Source organism: Triturus cristatus, chromosome 7 (genome assembly GCF_964204655.1).
Source record: "Triturus cristatus chromosome 7, aTriCri1.1, whole genome shotgun sequence".
In the NCBI taxonomy this organism is placed as follows: Eukaryota; Metazoa; Chordata; class Amphibia; order Caudata; family Salamandridae; genus Triturus; species Triturus cristatus.
The window spans coordinates 198,849,622-198,864,962 of NC_140590.1; the positions used below are offsets into that span (position 1 = coordinate 198,849,622).

General features: G+C 44.6%; 1 protein-coding gene across 2 annotated transcripts in view; it reads right to left on the reverse strand.

Moving 5' to 3' along the window:
• Positions 1-464: 464 nt before the first annotated feature.
• The window catches only part of LOC146809210 (putative methyltransferase DDB_G0268948), a 530,358-nt gene continuing 515,481 nt past the window's right edge, over positions 465-15,341 (reverse strand). For both annotated transcript variants that reach the window (XM_085616026.1, XM_085616027.1), the window contains exon 8: positions 465-1,559. In XM_085616026.1, coding sequence (XP_085472152.1) covers positions 1,469-1,559 — 91 coding nt within the window. In that variant the 3' untranslated portion in view covers positions 465-1,468. The remainder of the gene's footprint in view (positions 1,560-15,341) is intronic.

Genomic DNA, 15,341 nt, shown 5'->3' on the forward strand with positions numbered 1-15,341 from the left:
TCAGTTTCTCCATTTGAACATAATCATAAAACGATCATTGCAAAAAAGAATCCACCTTGGTCGTCAACCAGGGAAAAAGATGAAATCGGTACTAATCTGGAAAAGTAAAGAAAATATGGCTCTGGATAAGTCCTGTAATAATTAAGACAATTAACGCGATAAAAGAATTTGCATTATGTAGATTCACCGAATATGAGGTATATAACAATGAACCATGGAAGACAAGTTAGTGATTCAACAGACAAACAGGCAAGGGAGACATAAAACAAATTAGCAAGCAACCTCGGAGCTCACAAGCAACAAAATAGGCAGAATTTACAAGCAAAGTATCTGAAACGGGGATAAATAATAAATGTGGGTGAACATGGCACATATAAAGTAAGTGGCCTCACATTCTCCATTTACAAATTCTTTCTCAGGCTTATACATCAGGTGAACATTGTTCTGCCACTTGGCACAGATGCTTTTTGTGTTCAAGTAATTTTTATTAGTTCGGAATGTGGATTTACAAACATCATATATGTGATACACGGTGAATCTATAATGAACAGGATGTAGTTAAGAATACAATTGAGTACATAAGATTGTTGGTACAGTAATAAATCACAAAAAGAAGTAGATGCACGTGTGTACAGCGGAGGTATGAATCCACCATGTGACAGAGCAGTACATATAAGTTCAAGAAAATATAAAGAGCCGTACTGTCAAAGAAACTAAGTATGAAATGGTGCAGGGAAGAGAAATTGAACAACATTTGTATTGCCTATTTTACATTAGAGAAAAGAGGAGGAAGAGAGGATAGGATATAGGATGGGTGTCCGAGCTGCATGAACAGTAGCTCCATGGCATCTGTTGTTATTCAGGTGTGGCTGTTGGCTTGGCTCCTTTTCATGGTGAAGGTTGTCGTCCGACTTTACACCAGGTCAGAGCAGGTGTTTCCTAACGCGTCTTATCTCATGATTTGGGATCTTATCACAAATCTGTCTGGTCGTTGAGAATGTTGCGAAGTGGTGTTTTCATGGCTTTTTTCACGGGAACCCCTACTCTGCATCTCATTAGCGTTAGTTGCCGGTGTCATCCTTGTTGATGTTTTTTGCGGCTGCTATCGGGGGTAAACTGGTGATATTGGCTGTTAGCACCAGCTTGTGAATGGTGCAATAAAATGATCACCTCTTTGACTGCGATAAAGTGCTGATAACTTGAGGATAAGTCCTTGAGAATATGCCCCTAGTCTTCCAGGCCTCTGCCTTGTTAAAAGACAAACTTGGTAAGTGCTACTTTCTCACTAGAACTAATTAATGCCATGCCACAGCAGTGTGCCTATACTTGGTACCTGGATATACATTAACCAATTATTAATCAGTACAACTTATAAAGACAAACTTTATTGTAAATGTGTGAGTATTTGTGTCAGATTTCTTTCGATTGACCACACTCCCACAATTATGTTTGCCAGTCTTCTTGGGTATCACTGTGACTTGCAGGCCAACACACAGAAATAGTTGTTGTGGACCTCCACCTCTGTGTCTGGAGAAGATACTCCCATGATCTGTAGAAGCCTGTAGTATGGAAGAGACAGAGGAAAGATGAAGTACACAACATATCTCTGTTATTTTCTAAATCAAAGCAAATACAGATGTATGTCTTCTGTTTCTGCTCTTTCATTCAGACTCTGCATTTCACTCTACATGTTTATATAAACACAACTTGACTCTAACTACTTGGAACATCACATGCCTCAGATCCATCACAGAGTAATCACCATGGGCAATGCAAATCAGCGTTTGTTACCTTTACATACAAGTAAGACTGACGGGCATTGCTAAGATTAGTTCACAGTAATCTTCAATATCGGTCAAGATCGTAAATTACATCCCCCACATTTCTGCTGCAGTTTTTTCAAGAGACCACTAGGTGGCAATAGAGCTAGGGGCCTATTTTTTATGGAAAGCAGTACATCCATGATGCAGGGCTCTCAAAATTTAAGAAGCCATGGGAGGCCACCCTGGGTGGCTTTCTGTAGCCTCATAAATCATGAGTAAGGCAAAGCAGCGCAAATCACTGTGCCGCTTTAGTTTGCGCCCTGAGGCTAATGGAAATTTGACACTGCCCCAGATTTACATAAAGATATAAACCCAGGGAAGCACCAAATATGTACTCCTCCCAAGGTGAGGAGCAATGAAGAGAAATAGCTGAATTTCTTCTCGGTTTTTCTCTTTCCAAAGAGGAAAACGCCTCTCAAGATTGTTTTTGTGCAGGAAGGTGCCACCATCCTGCCTGTAATGGAGGCATGCTTGCACCATTGTGCAAGGGTGCCTACGTTGGTATTAGGTAACCGAATCAGCGCCAGCACAGGCAGAAAAAACAGGAATACACCGTATTACTTAAATACAATGCATTCCTACCCTTTCACCTTGGCATAGGGCAGCCGAGCAAGTTGCCTTGCTGTGCTCCCCTATGCCAAAATGCCCTAAAAACAGCTCTGTCTTCACAGGTGCAGTGAATGCCGAATCTACTGATGGTAAGACCAAAATGTCTCCTGAACAGGTCAAAACCCAGAAAGGGAGCAAAGTCAACAATAACAGCATGGAAAGTGAGACTGACACAAAAATCATCCAATCTTGAGCAAGGATTGGCTCTATGGAGTATTGTGTTCAATGGCATATGCAAAAGACAGATTGAGCCACAAAAATGTGTGCATTTCACTTGACCCATCTATGCTTCAGACCAACATTGTGACCTGTGTGAATACAGGTTCATGTTGTAAGCCATTTTTCATTGTAGTTGGCAATGCCATGTTATCAGGCCATAATCAGCATATTGGTATGGGCGGGTGGCAGTTATAGACCTTATAAAGTGGAGTCATTTAACAGAGGAGAAAAGTTAAGGCATATTAGAACTCCTTGCCTTGCTCAATAACTGACAGTATCTGCTGCTATACAGGATTTGGGGTTTAAGGTTTCAGTTACGCTAGTTACGCTAGTTACGCTAGCCTACTTTCACGGAGTTCCAGATTATTTCTGTCTCCAAAATGCACAGTTTTTCACTTCTTCATAAAATCATGCCCTTTTATCCGGTGAGCGTTCATTTTGCATGGTTACCCCAAAAAAGTGTTGCACGTGAGAGTGTACTTAAAATAAAGTACGCTTATTTAGAAAATAGACGCAACAGTCAGAATTTTCATGTGAAAGCCCAACTCACATGGGACAACACTACTTTTGCAGATTTTTTATATTTTGCAAGAACTATCTGAATTTTGTGATAAAAATCCACCTTTGCACATCGCGTCTTATTGACACCTTCAGATGCAAATGAGAAACTGCTGTCATCTTACATTTTCGATTTGGTGCAATGAGGATGTGATTGTTTCTGTTTCTGTTATGAGAAACACAAACTAAGTGATAATCTCCATAGTAATCTGAGGGATGGTGACCAATAAAAATATCCTTGGATTGGCTGTGCTGTTTGCTTGTTGATTGGTGTGATTCATTTACAATTGACTCAATTTAAACGGCATGGGAAGGATATACTGCAGAATACTGCAGAGGTGGTGTAACATGAGCCCATATTTCAGACGAAATATTTTTTAACGAATTGAGAAAAAAACATAGAGGTATAATTACAAGGCTGTAGCGCTACCTAAATGTCACTTTTAGCAGCGTTCTGGTGGAGCTATGCCCTTCTCCATATTTACAAAGTGGCGCTATGACACTTTTTTGGCTGAACACCAACTTGTAAATATGGCCCCTTTACACACATCAATTAGTGTGAAATGGGCATGCAATGGCTGTTTTTGTGGGCCTTTAAACACAACACCCATTGCATTATGACGCTGCCCCATATTTGAAAGGATGTGTAAACAAGAGGCAGCGCCAAAAGCTAATGCCAAGCAAGAGCCGGCTTTAAAATGTCAAAACGAGGAGGAATACTTTTATTACACCTCGTGTTCAGAACACTGACAAAGTAGATTTGAAACAGCAGACGAGACTTTTAAAACTCCTACCTGTCAACCTTCTGGGAGAAAATTATATTTCCAGATAGTGGGGATGACAAGGCATCTCTACATCATCTGCAACTGCAAAGTCCATTTTTATCGTCAACTATTTCATAATAGTCCAGGACAAGAGCTTAGGAAAAGGACACTGTTTTTTATCAGATTTGTTAATGATACCTTAGGGCCTCACTGAGAAAAGGACTATCGACTTGTTAAATTCAGTTTTTACCTTTGCAAATCTTAAATTTGTTTTGTTATCAAAAATGTTGTAAACTGAGACAAATGCTTGTTTCTAGTGCAATGAATCCAGAATCACACATATGTATGGACTTCAATATTAAATTAATGCACATGAATGCAAATCCGCACTTCCAACTTTTCCAGCTCATGCTGCCACTGCACAAAGTGCAATCGCCTTGACATGCTGGTGATAAAGGACTTTCCCAGGTGAGATAGTTGGTATCCTTTGAGCCTATTTCATAAGACCAAGACATGCCTATTGTTGGGTTTAAGAGGGGGGGTGCAATTAGGGGCCACTAGGATGTATGACAAATGGGGATGTTATACAGAAAGACACGGACACGATGATCACTGGTGCGGACCAGAAGTCCCGAGCGACTCCGGTCCCTTTATTTAAAGCCTTCTGGCCACGTCTGGCCAGAAGGTGATACAAAGTGTGGATAAGGTTCCGGGTTGGGGTCCCTCTTACTCAGAGCGGCTAACAACTAGACCGCAACATCCCATCCCAAATCAGTCTGAATAAACGACGTGAACTTAACACACATAGTCAGTGAGCCTTTGATTGGGCTTTGGATGAGGTCTCAGATTATACCGATGTCGTTGGTTGTCATCTCTCGGATTCGTGGGTTCTTCGACAGGTGACCTTTACTCCAGCCTAAGATCCCTGGGACTCTCCTGGCTTACTACACTCCTGTTCGGGCTGCTTGCCTCGCCATGGCTTTTGTCTAGCTGACCATGGTCTCGGCAGGGGACTTCCTCGACCACTGGTCCTTCTATTCTTGAATCAGGCACCCCCTTAAACCACAAAAAATTTTGAGTGATGACTTCCCCATCTCTTTCGGCTGTTACTGCCGTGCCCTTCATACTTTTGACTCGCCACGGTCCAGGTTCATAAGGTGTGCGGAATTTCCCTCTGCTACGACGATTTCTCACAAGCACGACACAGCCCGGTGTTATTGGCCGAACCTTGGACCGTCTCTTCCTACTCGCTCTTTCATTGTTGGCCAGTCTCCTTGCCTGTGTGCTCGCCGGATCATAGGGTTCAGGCTCCCAGTTCTCTGCTACGGGGATGTTGTCTATCGCCGTTGCCCAGCTAGCATCAGCGACCACGGAGACCTTTGAGTGGTGCAATGTGGAGTGCTCCGATATTCGTGCAGGAATCTTTGAAGTGCGACTTCCGGGTCGGACTGCTCAGCCACATATATCCATAACACTTTGTTCAGCTTCCGCATGAACCTCTCAGCCTCTCCGTTTGCTTGCGGCCACTGCGGCGTGATGCGGTGATGTTTGACGCCTAGATGCGCCAGAAAAGCTCTGAACTCATGCCCTTGAAATAGGGGTCCATTGTCTGTCTTGACCACATGCGGTAGTCCAAAGAGGGCGAACGTCTTGTCCAGCATTGGTAGTAGATGGTCGAACGCGGTTGACAGTAATACTTCCACTACCGGATATTTCGTATACCCATTAGAACGGCTGTCACTTGCCCATCGGGGAAGCTTCCGAAATCGAGGCTCATCCATGACCAAGGTGACGGAGCCAGTTCTTCTGTGATCACTGGAGCTGGAGCTACCGAGCAACCTGTCAGCTGACAAGCCCGGCACCTGCGTACGGGATCTTCTACGGCTTCTTCTAGATTTCGGAACCAGATCTTCTCCCTCAACCTGGCTTTCTTCCGTCTGGTGCCTTGATGACCCTCATGGGCTAGGGCAATCACTTGGTCTTGGAGAGTTAGGGGCACGACAATGCGTGAGCCTCTTAGCACCACCCCGCTAGCTGTGGCGCTCAGCTCCTCACGGACTCGCGACACTTTCCCGAGGAGAGCGCGGTCTATTTCAGTCCATCCGCTGACGTCTTGGAGAAACCCAGCCCACGAACCCTTTTGTATCGCTTCCAGCACCTTTTCAGAACCTTGTCGGACTGGGTCTGTGACTCAATTTCTGACAGTGTTAGGGCCTTTGGGCATGTCCACTGGGTGATCATGCTGACAAACTCCTCCGTCAGTTGCTCTTGGCTGTGAGTTTCCTCCGCGGAAACGGCTGGATGGCGTGACAGAAAATCCACTGGATTTTTGGCACCAGGCCTGTATACCAGATCAAATTGGTAGTGCTGGCGTTGAATCGCCCACCGTTCAATCCGTGGTGGTGGATGGGATGCCGTTCCCCTGAATAGTGGGACAAGGGGCTGGTGGTCCGTTACCACACGGAACGGATGTCCGCTCAGATATAGGTGAAAATGGTTGCAGGCCCACTTGATGGCCAGTGCTTCCCGTTCAATTTGGGAGTATCTTGTCTCCATTGCTATCAGAGATTTACTGACGAATGCTAGGGGGACCCATGTTCCTGGATTTGTTTCTTTGGACAGCAGCGCTCTAAGGCCTATGGGGCTGGCATCCACGATTAGTTCCGTTGGTCGCTTTGTGTCGAAATATGCCATCGTCGTCTTTTCGAGAAGTGTGGACTTTACCTTGCTGAAGGCTTCCTGTTCTTCCGGGCCCCACTTCTACATGCTGTCTTTTTTTGTTAGGTTTCGCAATGGTTCTGCGACTGTTGCAAGGTTGGGTATGAACCTCCCACAGTATGTTGCCATACCTAAAAAGCTTCGAACTTCTGATGCTGTTGCGGGGGCTGGAGCTAGCTGGATTGCCTTCCGGGGGTCTACTTTAACACCCTCTTGGCTGAAGACATATCCAAAGAATTCGATAGTCTTTTGGAAGAACTGGCACTTCTCTTTGTGTAGAGTCACCCCGTGTTCTGCGAGGCGATGGAGCGTGGCTCTGAGCCGCCGGTGGTCTTCCAACGTTGCTGAATGAATTAGGATGTCATCACTGACATTTAACACCCCTTGAAGCCCTGACAAGACTTCCCGGACTGCATTTTGGAATATTTCGGCAGCCGAGGATATTCCGAAATTTAGTCTTTTGTACCGCCTGAGTCCCAGGTGTGTCGAGAAGGTAGTTATGTACCTGCTTTCCTCAGCCAACCTCAACTGGTGGTATCCTGCGTTAAGGTCTAACTTAGAAAACCACCGGGACCCATTGAGATCCGCTAGGATGTCGTCTACGGTTGGTGTCAGATGTCTCTCCCGTCGTATTGCCCGGTTAGGCATGCGCATATCTATGCATAGTCTGATTTGTCCGGGCTGTTTCGGCTTCTCAGTGATTACCATGGGTGATACCCAGGGGGTGGCTCCGGTGACCTTTTCTATTACCCCTTGTTGTTCTAGTTTGATTAACTCCTGCTCCACTAGCGGCCGTAGATGGAATGGGATTCGTCTGTGCCTTAACGCTACAGGTTTTACCGACATGTCAATATGCAGCCGCACCGGGGGCCGTTTCATGCTCCCTAGCCCTTTGAATAGCTGTGGAAACAGTTCTAGAATGTCTTCCGTCTGAAGTACTCTTACCGCATTTGCGAACATCACCAGGCTTAGGTCCTCCGCGGTGTGGCTCCCCATGAGGATGTCTGCCTCCTTGTCAACCAAGTGGAACGTTGTTGTTACTTCATGACTTTCTGACTTCACCTGCACCGTCATTTCCTTTTAGCGGCAGGGGCGTCTGACTTCCATACGTCAAGATTTTTACCTTGGACGGCGTGAGCTGGGGTCTTGGGTTTAGTCTCTTATAATGTTGGCTCCCCATCACATTGACCGAGGCTCCGGTGTCAATTAGGTGCCGTGGCGGGGGATCCTGCGATCTCGATTGCACATGTTGGTTGAGGGCGTCACCTCCGCTTTAGGTCACTTGCAGAATGATATGAGGAGGCACTCCTCTTCCTCATCAGTGGACGGGTGTTCAAGGTACCCTCTGTGCAGTGGAGCTACCTTCAGCATTCGTGCCGTGTCGGGTTCTTCAAGTGATAGGTGTCTCACAGCTTTCATCGGTGGTCGTCATCCAGCACTCTTTCTGCTCTGCATGCCCCCACGGCATACGCTGGAGAAATGGTTCGGAATCCCGCACTTCGAGCAAGTCTTCCTCCGGGCCGGGCACTCGTTTGGTGCCTGCTCTTCTTTGCCACAGTATCCGCACTGCGACTGATGCGGCCTCCTCGTGGGCCACCGCCCTCCGCTGCCATGCCCTGGGGTGTACGCTGCATCCACCCTTTCTGTCTTGATTGCCACTGCAGAACTCGCTGTGGGCATAAGTACCACCTGCATCGCTGTGGACCGGACCTCGGACAGGTCATGTGACCGTGCTAGGACTAGCATGTCTTCCAACGAGATTCTGGGCTGTTGGAGGATAAGCGTCCTCAGCATCTTGTTTCGGCAGCCTTGGATGAGTTGTGGGTCATCCTCCGTGCACGTGCTGGCTAACTCTCTCAAACGTGCATGGAACGTATCCGTGGATTCCACTTCCCTTTGACGGGCCTGCCGCAATTTAAAACGTTCGTAATCGGGTTTAGCTGTGGATCAAAATGAGCATTAAGCGCCCTCACTGCTGCGTCATAATCTGTGGGGGCCCCCGTGTTCGGTAGGTGCTTGAAAAGCTTGTATATCCCATCTCCAGCAAAGTGTAGCAACAATGACCTCTTGACGGCGCCATCTGTTTCTCTGGTGGCGGTAAAGTAATTGTCCAGCCGGCCAACCCACACGTTCCACCTTGGTGACGCAGTGGCGGGGTCGATTAGTTCGCTGAACGGTGGTAGCGCGCTCACCTGGGAATGCACTGGCGTTGCTGGAGCTGCCGTTGCTGCCCTTGCTTGGTCCGTCTTTGCTGTGCTTTGTGGCACTCTGTTCCTTTATATATATATTTTTTTTTTCCAATGCTCTGGTCGTGCTCCAGCACCTCACTCTGCCCCCATTGGTGGTCTGACAAACTGGGTGTTTCACCTACTTGGCACTTATTGCTGTCTTCCCTTGGGGGCTGTGGTGTTCATACTTATGTCCTTTTGGCTAGTGCAAGGCAATGTCCCATTCAGCCAGTCTGCAAAGGCCCTCCTGTTGCCCTCATCCACTTTATTCAATTTGAGCTTGCCAATGCTTGTTGCCTGCAGGTTCTTGGGCGTGTGTCTCGACTGACGGACACACCCCGCTGGGGTTTCCTCGCGCTGCTGCCGCTTCTGGCACACCTTCCGTTCCAGGCAGGCAAGCTCACCACCGCGCATGCGTGCCCCTCCGTGACGATCCGCAGGCCTCAGCACGCTTCAAGACACCGTGCAGGGCTCAGGAGAAGCACGAACTGGAGCGTAGCTTCTGGGTGCAGTGCCGAGCAGGGAGCGATAGCAGGGCTCACCTCGACCTGCTCGCAGGCGACACTCTGCACTCCTATCCGCCGACAGGGCGGGCCTCACGCCTCCGGGACCAACGGGCAACCAGGCTGTAACGAGGTTCGGCTGCGATGCTGACACCCTCGTCGCCAGTGTTGGGTTTAAGAGGGGGGGTGCGATTAGGAGCCACTAGGATGTATGACAAACGGGGATGTTATACAGAAAGACACGGACACGATGATCACTGGTGCGGACCGGTAGTTCCGAGCGACTCCGGTCCCTTTATTTAAAGCCTTCTGGCCACGCCTGGCCAGAATGTGATACAAAGTGTGGATAAGGTTCCGGGTTGGGGTCCCTCTCACTCAGAGCGGCTAACAACTAGACCGCTACACCTATCACCTTCCACGACTCAAGCCTGAAACTGATCCCACGTTGTAGAGTCCCTGACCCCCTAACAGCACCAATGCTTCCTGCACTGCAACCAACCTGACAGCTTCATGCAGAAATGAGGATACAATGAAAGCAAGATTACCAGTTGTGGCCAATGGATGATATAAACATAGACGAAGGACTCATGCCTCTATTTCATGCAAGGGAATAAGAAAGACATGTAACCAACAGTCCGATGTAAGAGTTTTTCAATACTTACTGCCCTCGATGAATCAGAGAGGTGATTAGATATTAGGCTGAATAAGAAAAGTGTCAAGCGTTTTTTATTGGATTTGGGATCGTTGACACAAGAAAAAAACAAATCATTTATAATAATAAACAATGTAAATACAAAAAAGTTACTGTGAATCAAAACAATAATTAAGATTAACAATAAGTTTAAAAAAAGAATTTTCAATAACGTCTCACCCTATACCCCTATTTCTCTACACAACTAACAAAAAAGTATAAAAATCAATAAATATATCATAATTTACAAATAAAATTATTTAAATAGTGAAATGTCAATTAAAGTCATAAAAAATACAATTATTAGTCAATGTCTTATTTAATTTACAATACAAATAGTATATAATTTAATTAACTTCTCACTCCATCCCCCTACAAACCCAACAACCCACTACTGCATTAAAAATTATTAATAACATCAAAAAAATACACATATAAAATTACAAATATATTTTAGAAAGTTAATAACAATTATATTTGAATACAAGAAGTTAAAATGATTATACAAACTAATATATAAAACTAATAAAAACCAATAATTATTGCAACATTGTTGAAATAAACAATAGTAAACTTAACAATACTCTTAAAAACAATATTACAACCAAATTAATGATGTGCTTATGATAATTTGCTAGTCACATCATTTTTAACAAACGTTTCATGCAACACAATATTTTGGTCATCCATCATTCAAATCCCAACAGAAGGACCTCCATGGAAGTATTTATCATTAATTTGTCAGTCTTGTATACATTCACATAGTACCCTTCCAGGTTTTCTAAATCCGGATATTAATTCCAGTTCTTGAGCTGTATTTTTCTGATCTGATTTAAAAAAAAAAAAAACATATTATTTGCATACATTTTTAACCTACTAATTCTTTCCAATAGAGATTGGATTTTTGGAGCTGAACTTAATGCTACCACTTGTAGCTCTATAAACAGACCCCCAGTTAGATTGGTACAATACAAGTCTTTTTAGCATTGATAATATACACAGCTGGTGCTCCGCTACATAATTATCTTGTTACTCTTGTAAATGATAAGGTAAGACAGAATTATGTGTGGGTGATAAGTAAAGAATCTTACCACACAAGGTGATATACCCTTTCGGCATCCAGTAGGGTTACTGTAATGGGGATTTTTGTGTGTGATATAATGGGAGTTCAAGTTTGTTGGAATTTTTTATCTAGGAATTAAGCCATTCTGATCTACATGGGTTAAAGTTTCTCACAATACAGAAAACCTAATATCTCAAAGCTTAGCACAAATCTTACAATCATTATTTTTTTATGTTATGAGCTGCTATGAGTATGTTTCTGTGGGAGTTTTCTTCAGTTTTAACAGACTCACAATGACTTGTGTTTTAATGGATCGTGGGGGGCAAGGATATGGTCAACAATTTCCTTAGAGACTGAATTATTTGCATTCAAACATATATCACATTTCTATGTGGTGACTGATCTCTCAATGGCCCTAAGTCTTTTGATATGATAATATTTTTTTTTAAACATCTTCCTCAGTGAAAGGAATTTTCAGTTTTTCAGACTGCTCATTCTGAACCTGTAGAATAGTTAACTATTTAAATATTTAGGGACTTCAGTCCATCCACCATAGTATCCGGGATTGAGACCGCCCGCCTACAAAGCAGCGGTCCAACAGGGCTAATTATAATGCGACCGCCACTGTGGCGGTCGCATTGACCATGTTTTGTATTGAAGCGGGTGCTGCACTCTGCAGCAACCGTCGCAAAACAAAACAGAGACCCCAAACATGTCCCTGCACTGTGTGGCAGGCACCATGCTGTGCCTGCCACATGGAGCAGGGATTTGTAGGGGAGCACTGTACGTGCCCCCCAAGTCCTGTGTTTGTGGGCCAGGGGGAAAGGGAGCCAACTACGGGTCCCCATCGTCCCTTCCACCATCTTTTACATGGCGGATTACCCACCATGGAAAGGCTAGTGGGTTAAGGACATTGTAATCCCTACGGCAGTGCCCAGTAGGCACTGCCAGCTTTGTAGGGACTACAAACCCTTCCGATGGACCGAAGGGGGCCCTTTGCCTGTCTGATCCATGGTAGTCTGTCTATCCGATCACCACACAGCCACCTGCCATCAAAATGTGGTGGGTTGTAAACTTGATTCAAATAGTGGGGAGACCGCCTCTGACAGCCTGTTGATGGCATCTCCCTGCCAATGTAATCATCCCCCTAATTACTTCCTGACTAGAAATATGAAAATCTAACTCATTGGCCCTACTATGATGTTTCCGGAAGATGTCAACCATCTTTTTTTTTTCTAAATTTCTATTCTGGTGAATTCAGTTACTTCCTTTTCCCTCCCGTACTTTCCATGCTGGTATCTTAACAATTCAAGAGGAAATAAAACCTAAATGCTATGGAATATACCTTTATTTCAGGGAAGTCACCTTCAGGAATTGATTATTTATACTCTCCTAGAAACTAGGAGGGGCAAAGATAAGTAAAGTATCATCCACTTCTTCAGACTATGCAGAAACAAAATTTGTTTTGATAACAAAATAAATACAAATGGATTCTAGATAAAACATTATTGCTGATTTTTAATATTCAAGACCACAATGAAGGACCTTTGTCACTTGGCGGGGGGGGGGTAAAGGAGTAATAATTACATGGCTACACCGCGAGCCATGTTCATCTCTTTTTTTCATGCAACATAGTACAGCAAGACACCTTCAGGACTGTGTGGCATGAAAGAGATAGGGCAGGAATGCGCTATATTCATCAAAATATGACACATTCCTGCTTTCTCCCTGCGCTGCCATATCTTTGGCTGCCTTGCACCAATGCAGGCACCCTTGCAATCCTCTGCCGCGTTTTCCTCTTTCTGTGTCTGCTGCAGAATGCAGCACATGTAGAAAGAGGAAAACGAGGAGGAATGTTTCTCCATGGCATGGCACCCCAGTGAAGGTGTAGCATTTGGATGCATTCCCAGGTCTACTGCTCATGGTGAATCTGGAAATGAACCAAAATCCAAAGTTTAATGGATGGGAAAACCCATGCTTCGCCCATGGAAAACCTCCCTGGGACAGAGTACACAAAGCAGCAACTTGCACCACCTTGCATTACTCCAGATCTTTCGAACCTATGCAGGGCCACGCAAGGTAGCCTTCACTGGCTTGGTAAATTTAATTCTTGGTTTTGCATCACCCTGCATCCCCTTGCACAGCACAAGGTCATCACAAACCCTTTGATAAATATGCCCCTTTCTGATGACAAAGAGAAATGGCTGAGGAGTTGTTTAGAGAGGTGTGTGAGAGGTTATCTTTAGATAAAACAACAACTCAAAAAGGCATAGAAGGGATGGCTTTAAAGATATTAAAGATACATTTGTAGGATCAAAGAGACTAATGACACTGATGGTAGGATGAAATTCCATTTTGAGCAATACTCAAAGAGAAAGAGAATACCAAGGGTGTTTTGAATCCAGATTTCCCTCCTTGATGAACAATTCAAATCTAAAGATGAACGGACTAGTTCATCCAATATCCTCAACCTTTTGACTGTTTCCCTACTTATTTGCTGAAATTATTTTTTGTTGACCTTAAGCTTGTGCTTACTCCCCTGAACATGGCAAGATTGGTTTACACATAATTGGCATATTTTATTTACTTATAAGTCTCTTATAAAAGGATATGCCATATACCAGGGGCCTGTAAATTAAATGCTACCACTGGGACTTTAGGACCTTTTGTGCCACCCCCTTAGGTAGCCCTATATAACATGTCCAAGGACTGTCTTTGTAGCCTAAATGCAGTTTTTTATGTTTTACATCTCCTAGTAGTGAAAAACTGCAAAATTCCTTTTTCACTATTGCAAGGCTTACCTATCAGAACAATGGGTTGCATTATTACATTTAATAAGTGGTATCTTTTGATTAGGGACAGATAATATTTTCATTTTTCAAATCTATGAAATTGAAATATAAAAATCCTCTTTATTCAAATTTTACATTACAATTTTGAAAATGCCACTTTTAGAAAGTTGGCAGGTCAGACCAACCTGCTTGTCTATCGACACAAATAATACAGTTATAATGGAAAGATAGCCCTGCTCTGGCAACATTTCTGACCTGCTCACTAGTAATGCTTTATAAAAAAGGGAAGCAGAAGAAAGAATTGATGGACGGAATGTTGAAGAATGCAAACATTCATCGCCATTCACAAAGATCTGAGTTTGATCCATCATTCTTTTGCTCCCCACGCCACCCCAGTTTGGACCTAGCCATCTGCAAATCAGTCTTTACCCTGTTCTTCATTGGAACAGTCCAGTTCAAACAGCCAATCCAGGTCCTCCCTGGACCAGAAACTTGCATCCTGGGACCAGTTGTTGGGCATTACACCACATCATCCAGGCTAGCTTGAATCCAGTGGTGCAGGGGAGCATGGGACCCATGTCTGAGCATACCCTTCCCATGGGACCCACGTCTGGGCATACTCTTCCCACTTATGGTGAAAAAAGCAAAAGAAATAATTGATGGATGGAATGCTTAAGAATGCAAACATTCACCCCTATTCACAAAGATCTGAGTTTTAATAATCGTTCTTTAGCTCACCACGGCACTCCAGTTTGGACCCAGTCATATGCAAAACTGTCTTGACCCTGTTTCTCATGGGAACAGTCCAGTCCAAACTTCCAATCCAGGTCCTCCCTGGACTGGAACCAAGCATCCAGGGACTAGGTTCAGGGCATAAGCCCCCATCAGCCAGGCTAGCTTGAATCCAGCGGTGCAGTGAGCACAGTCCCACATCTGGGCATACCCTTTGCGCTGGTCTAACATCTGGGCATACCCTTTCCACTTCGCGTGACAAAAGCTAAAAAACAATTGATGGATAGAATGCTGAACAATGCAAACATTCACCCCCATTCACAAAGATCTGGGTTTTAATAATCGTTCTTTAGCTCACCACGGCACCCCAGTTTGGACCAAGCCATATGCAACTCAGTCTTGACATTGTTCTTCATGTGAACAGTCCAGCCAAAACCACCAAGCCAGATCCTCCCTGGACTGGAAACAAGCATCCTGGGACTGGTTTTGGGCCATTATTCCTAATTAGCCAGGCCAGCTTAAATCCATTAGTGCAGTGAGCACGGGACCCACATCTGGGCATACCCTTCCCAATTAGGGCAGCAAAAGCAAACGAAACAATTGATGGACAGAATGTGGACAATGCAAACATTCATCTCAAG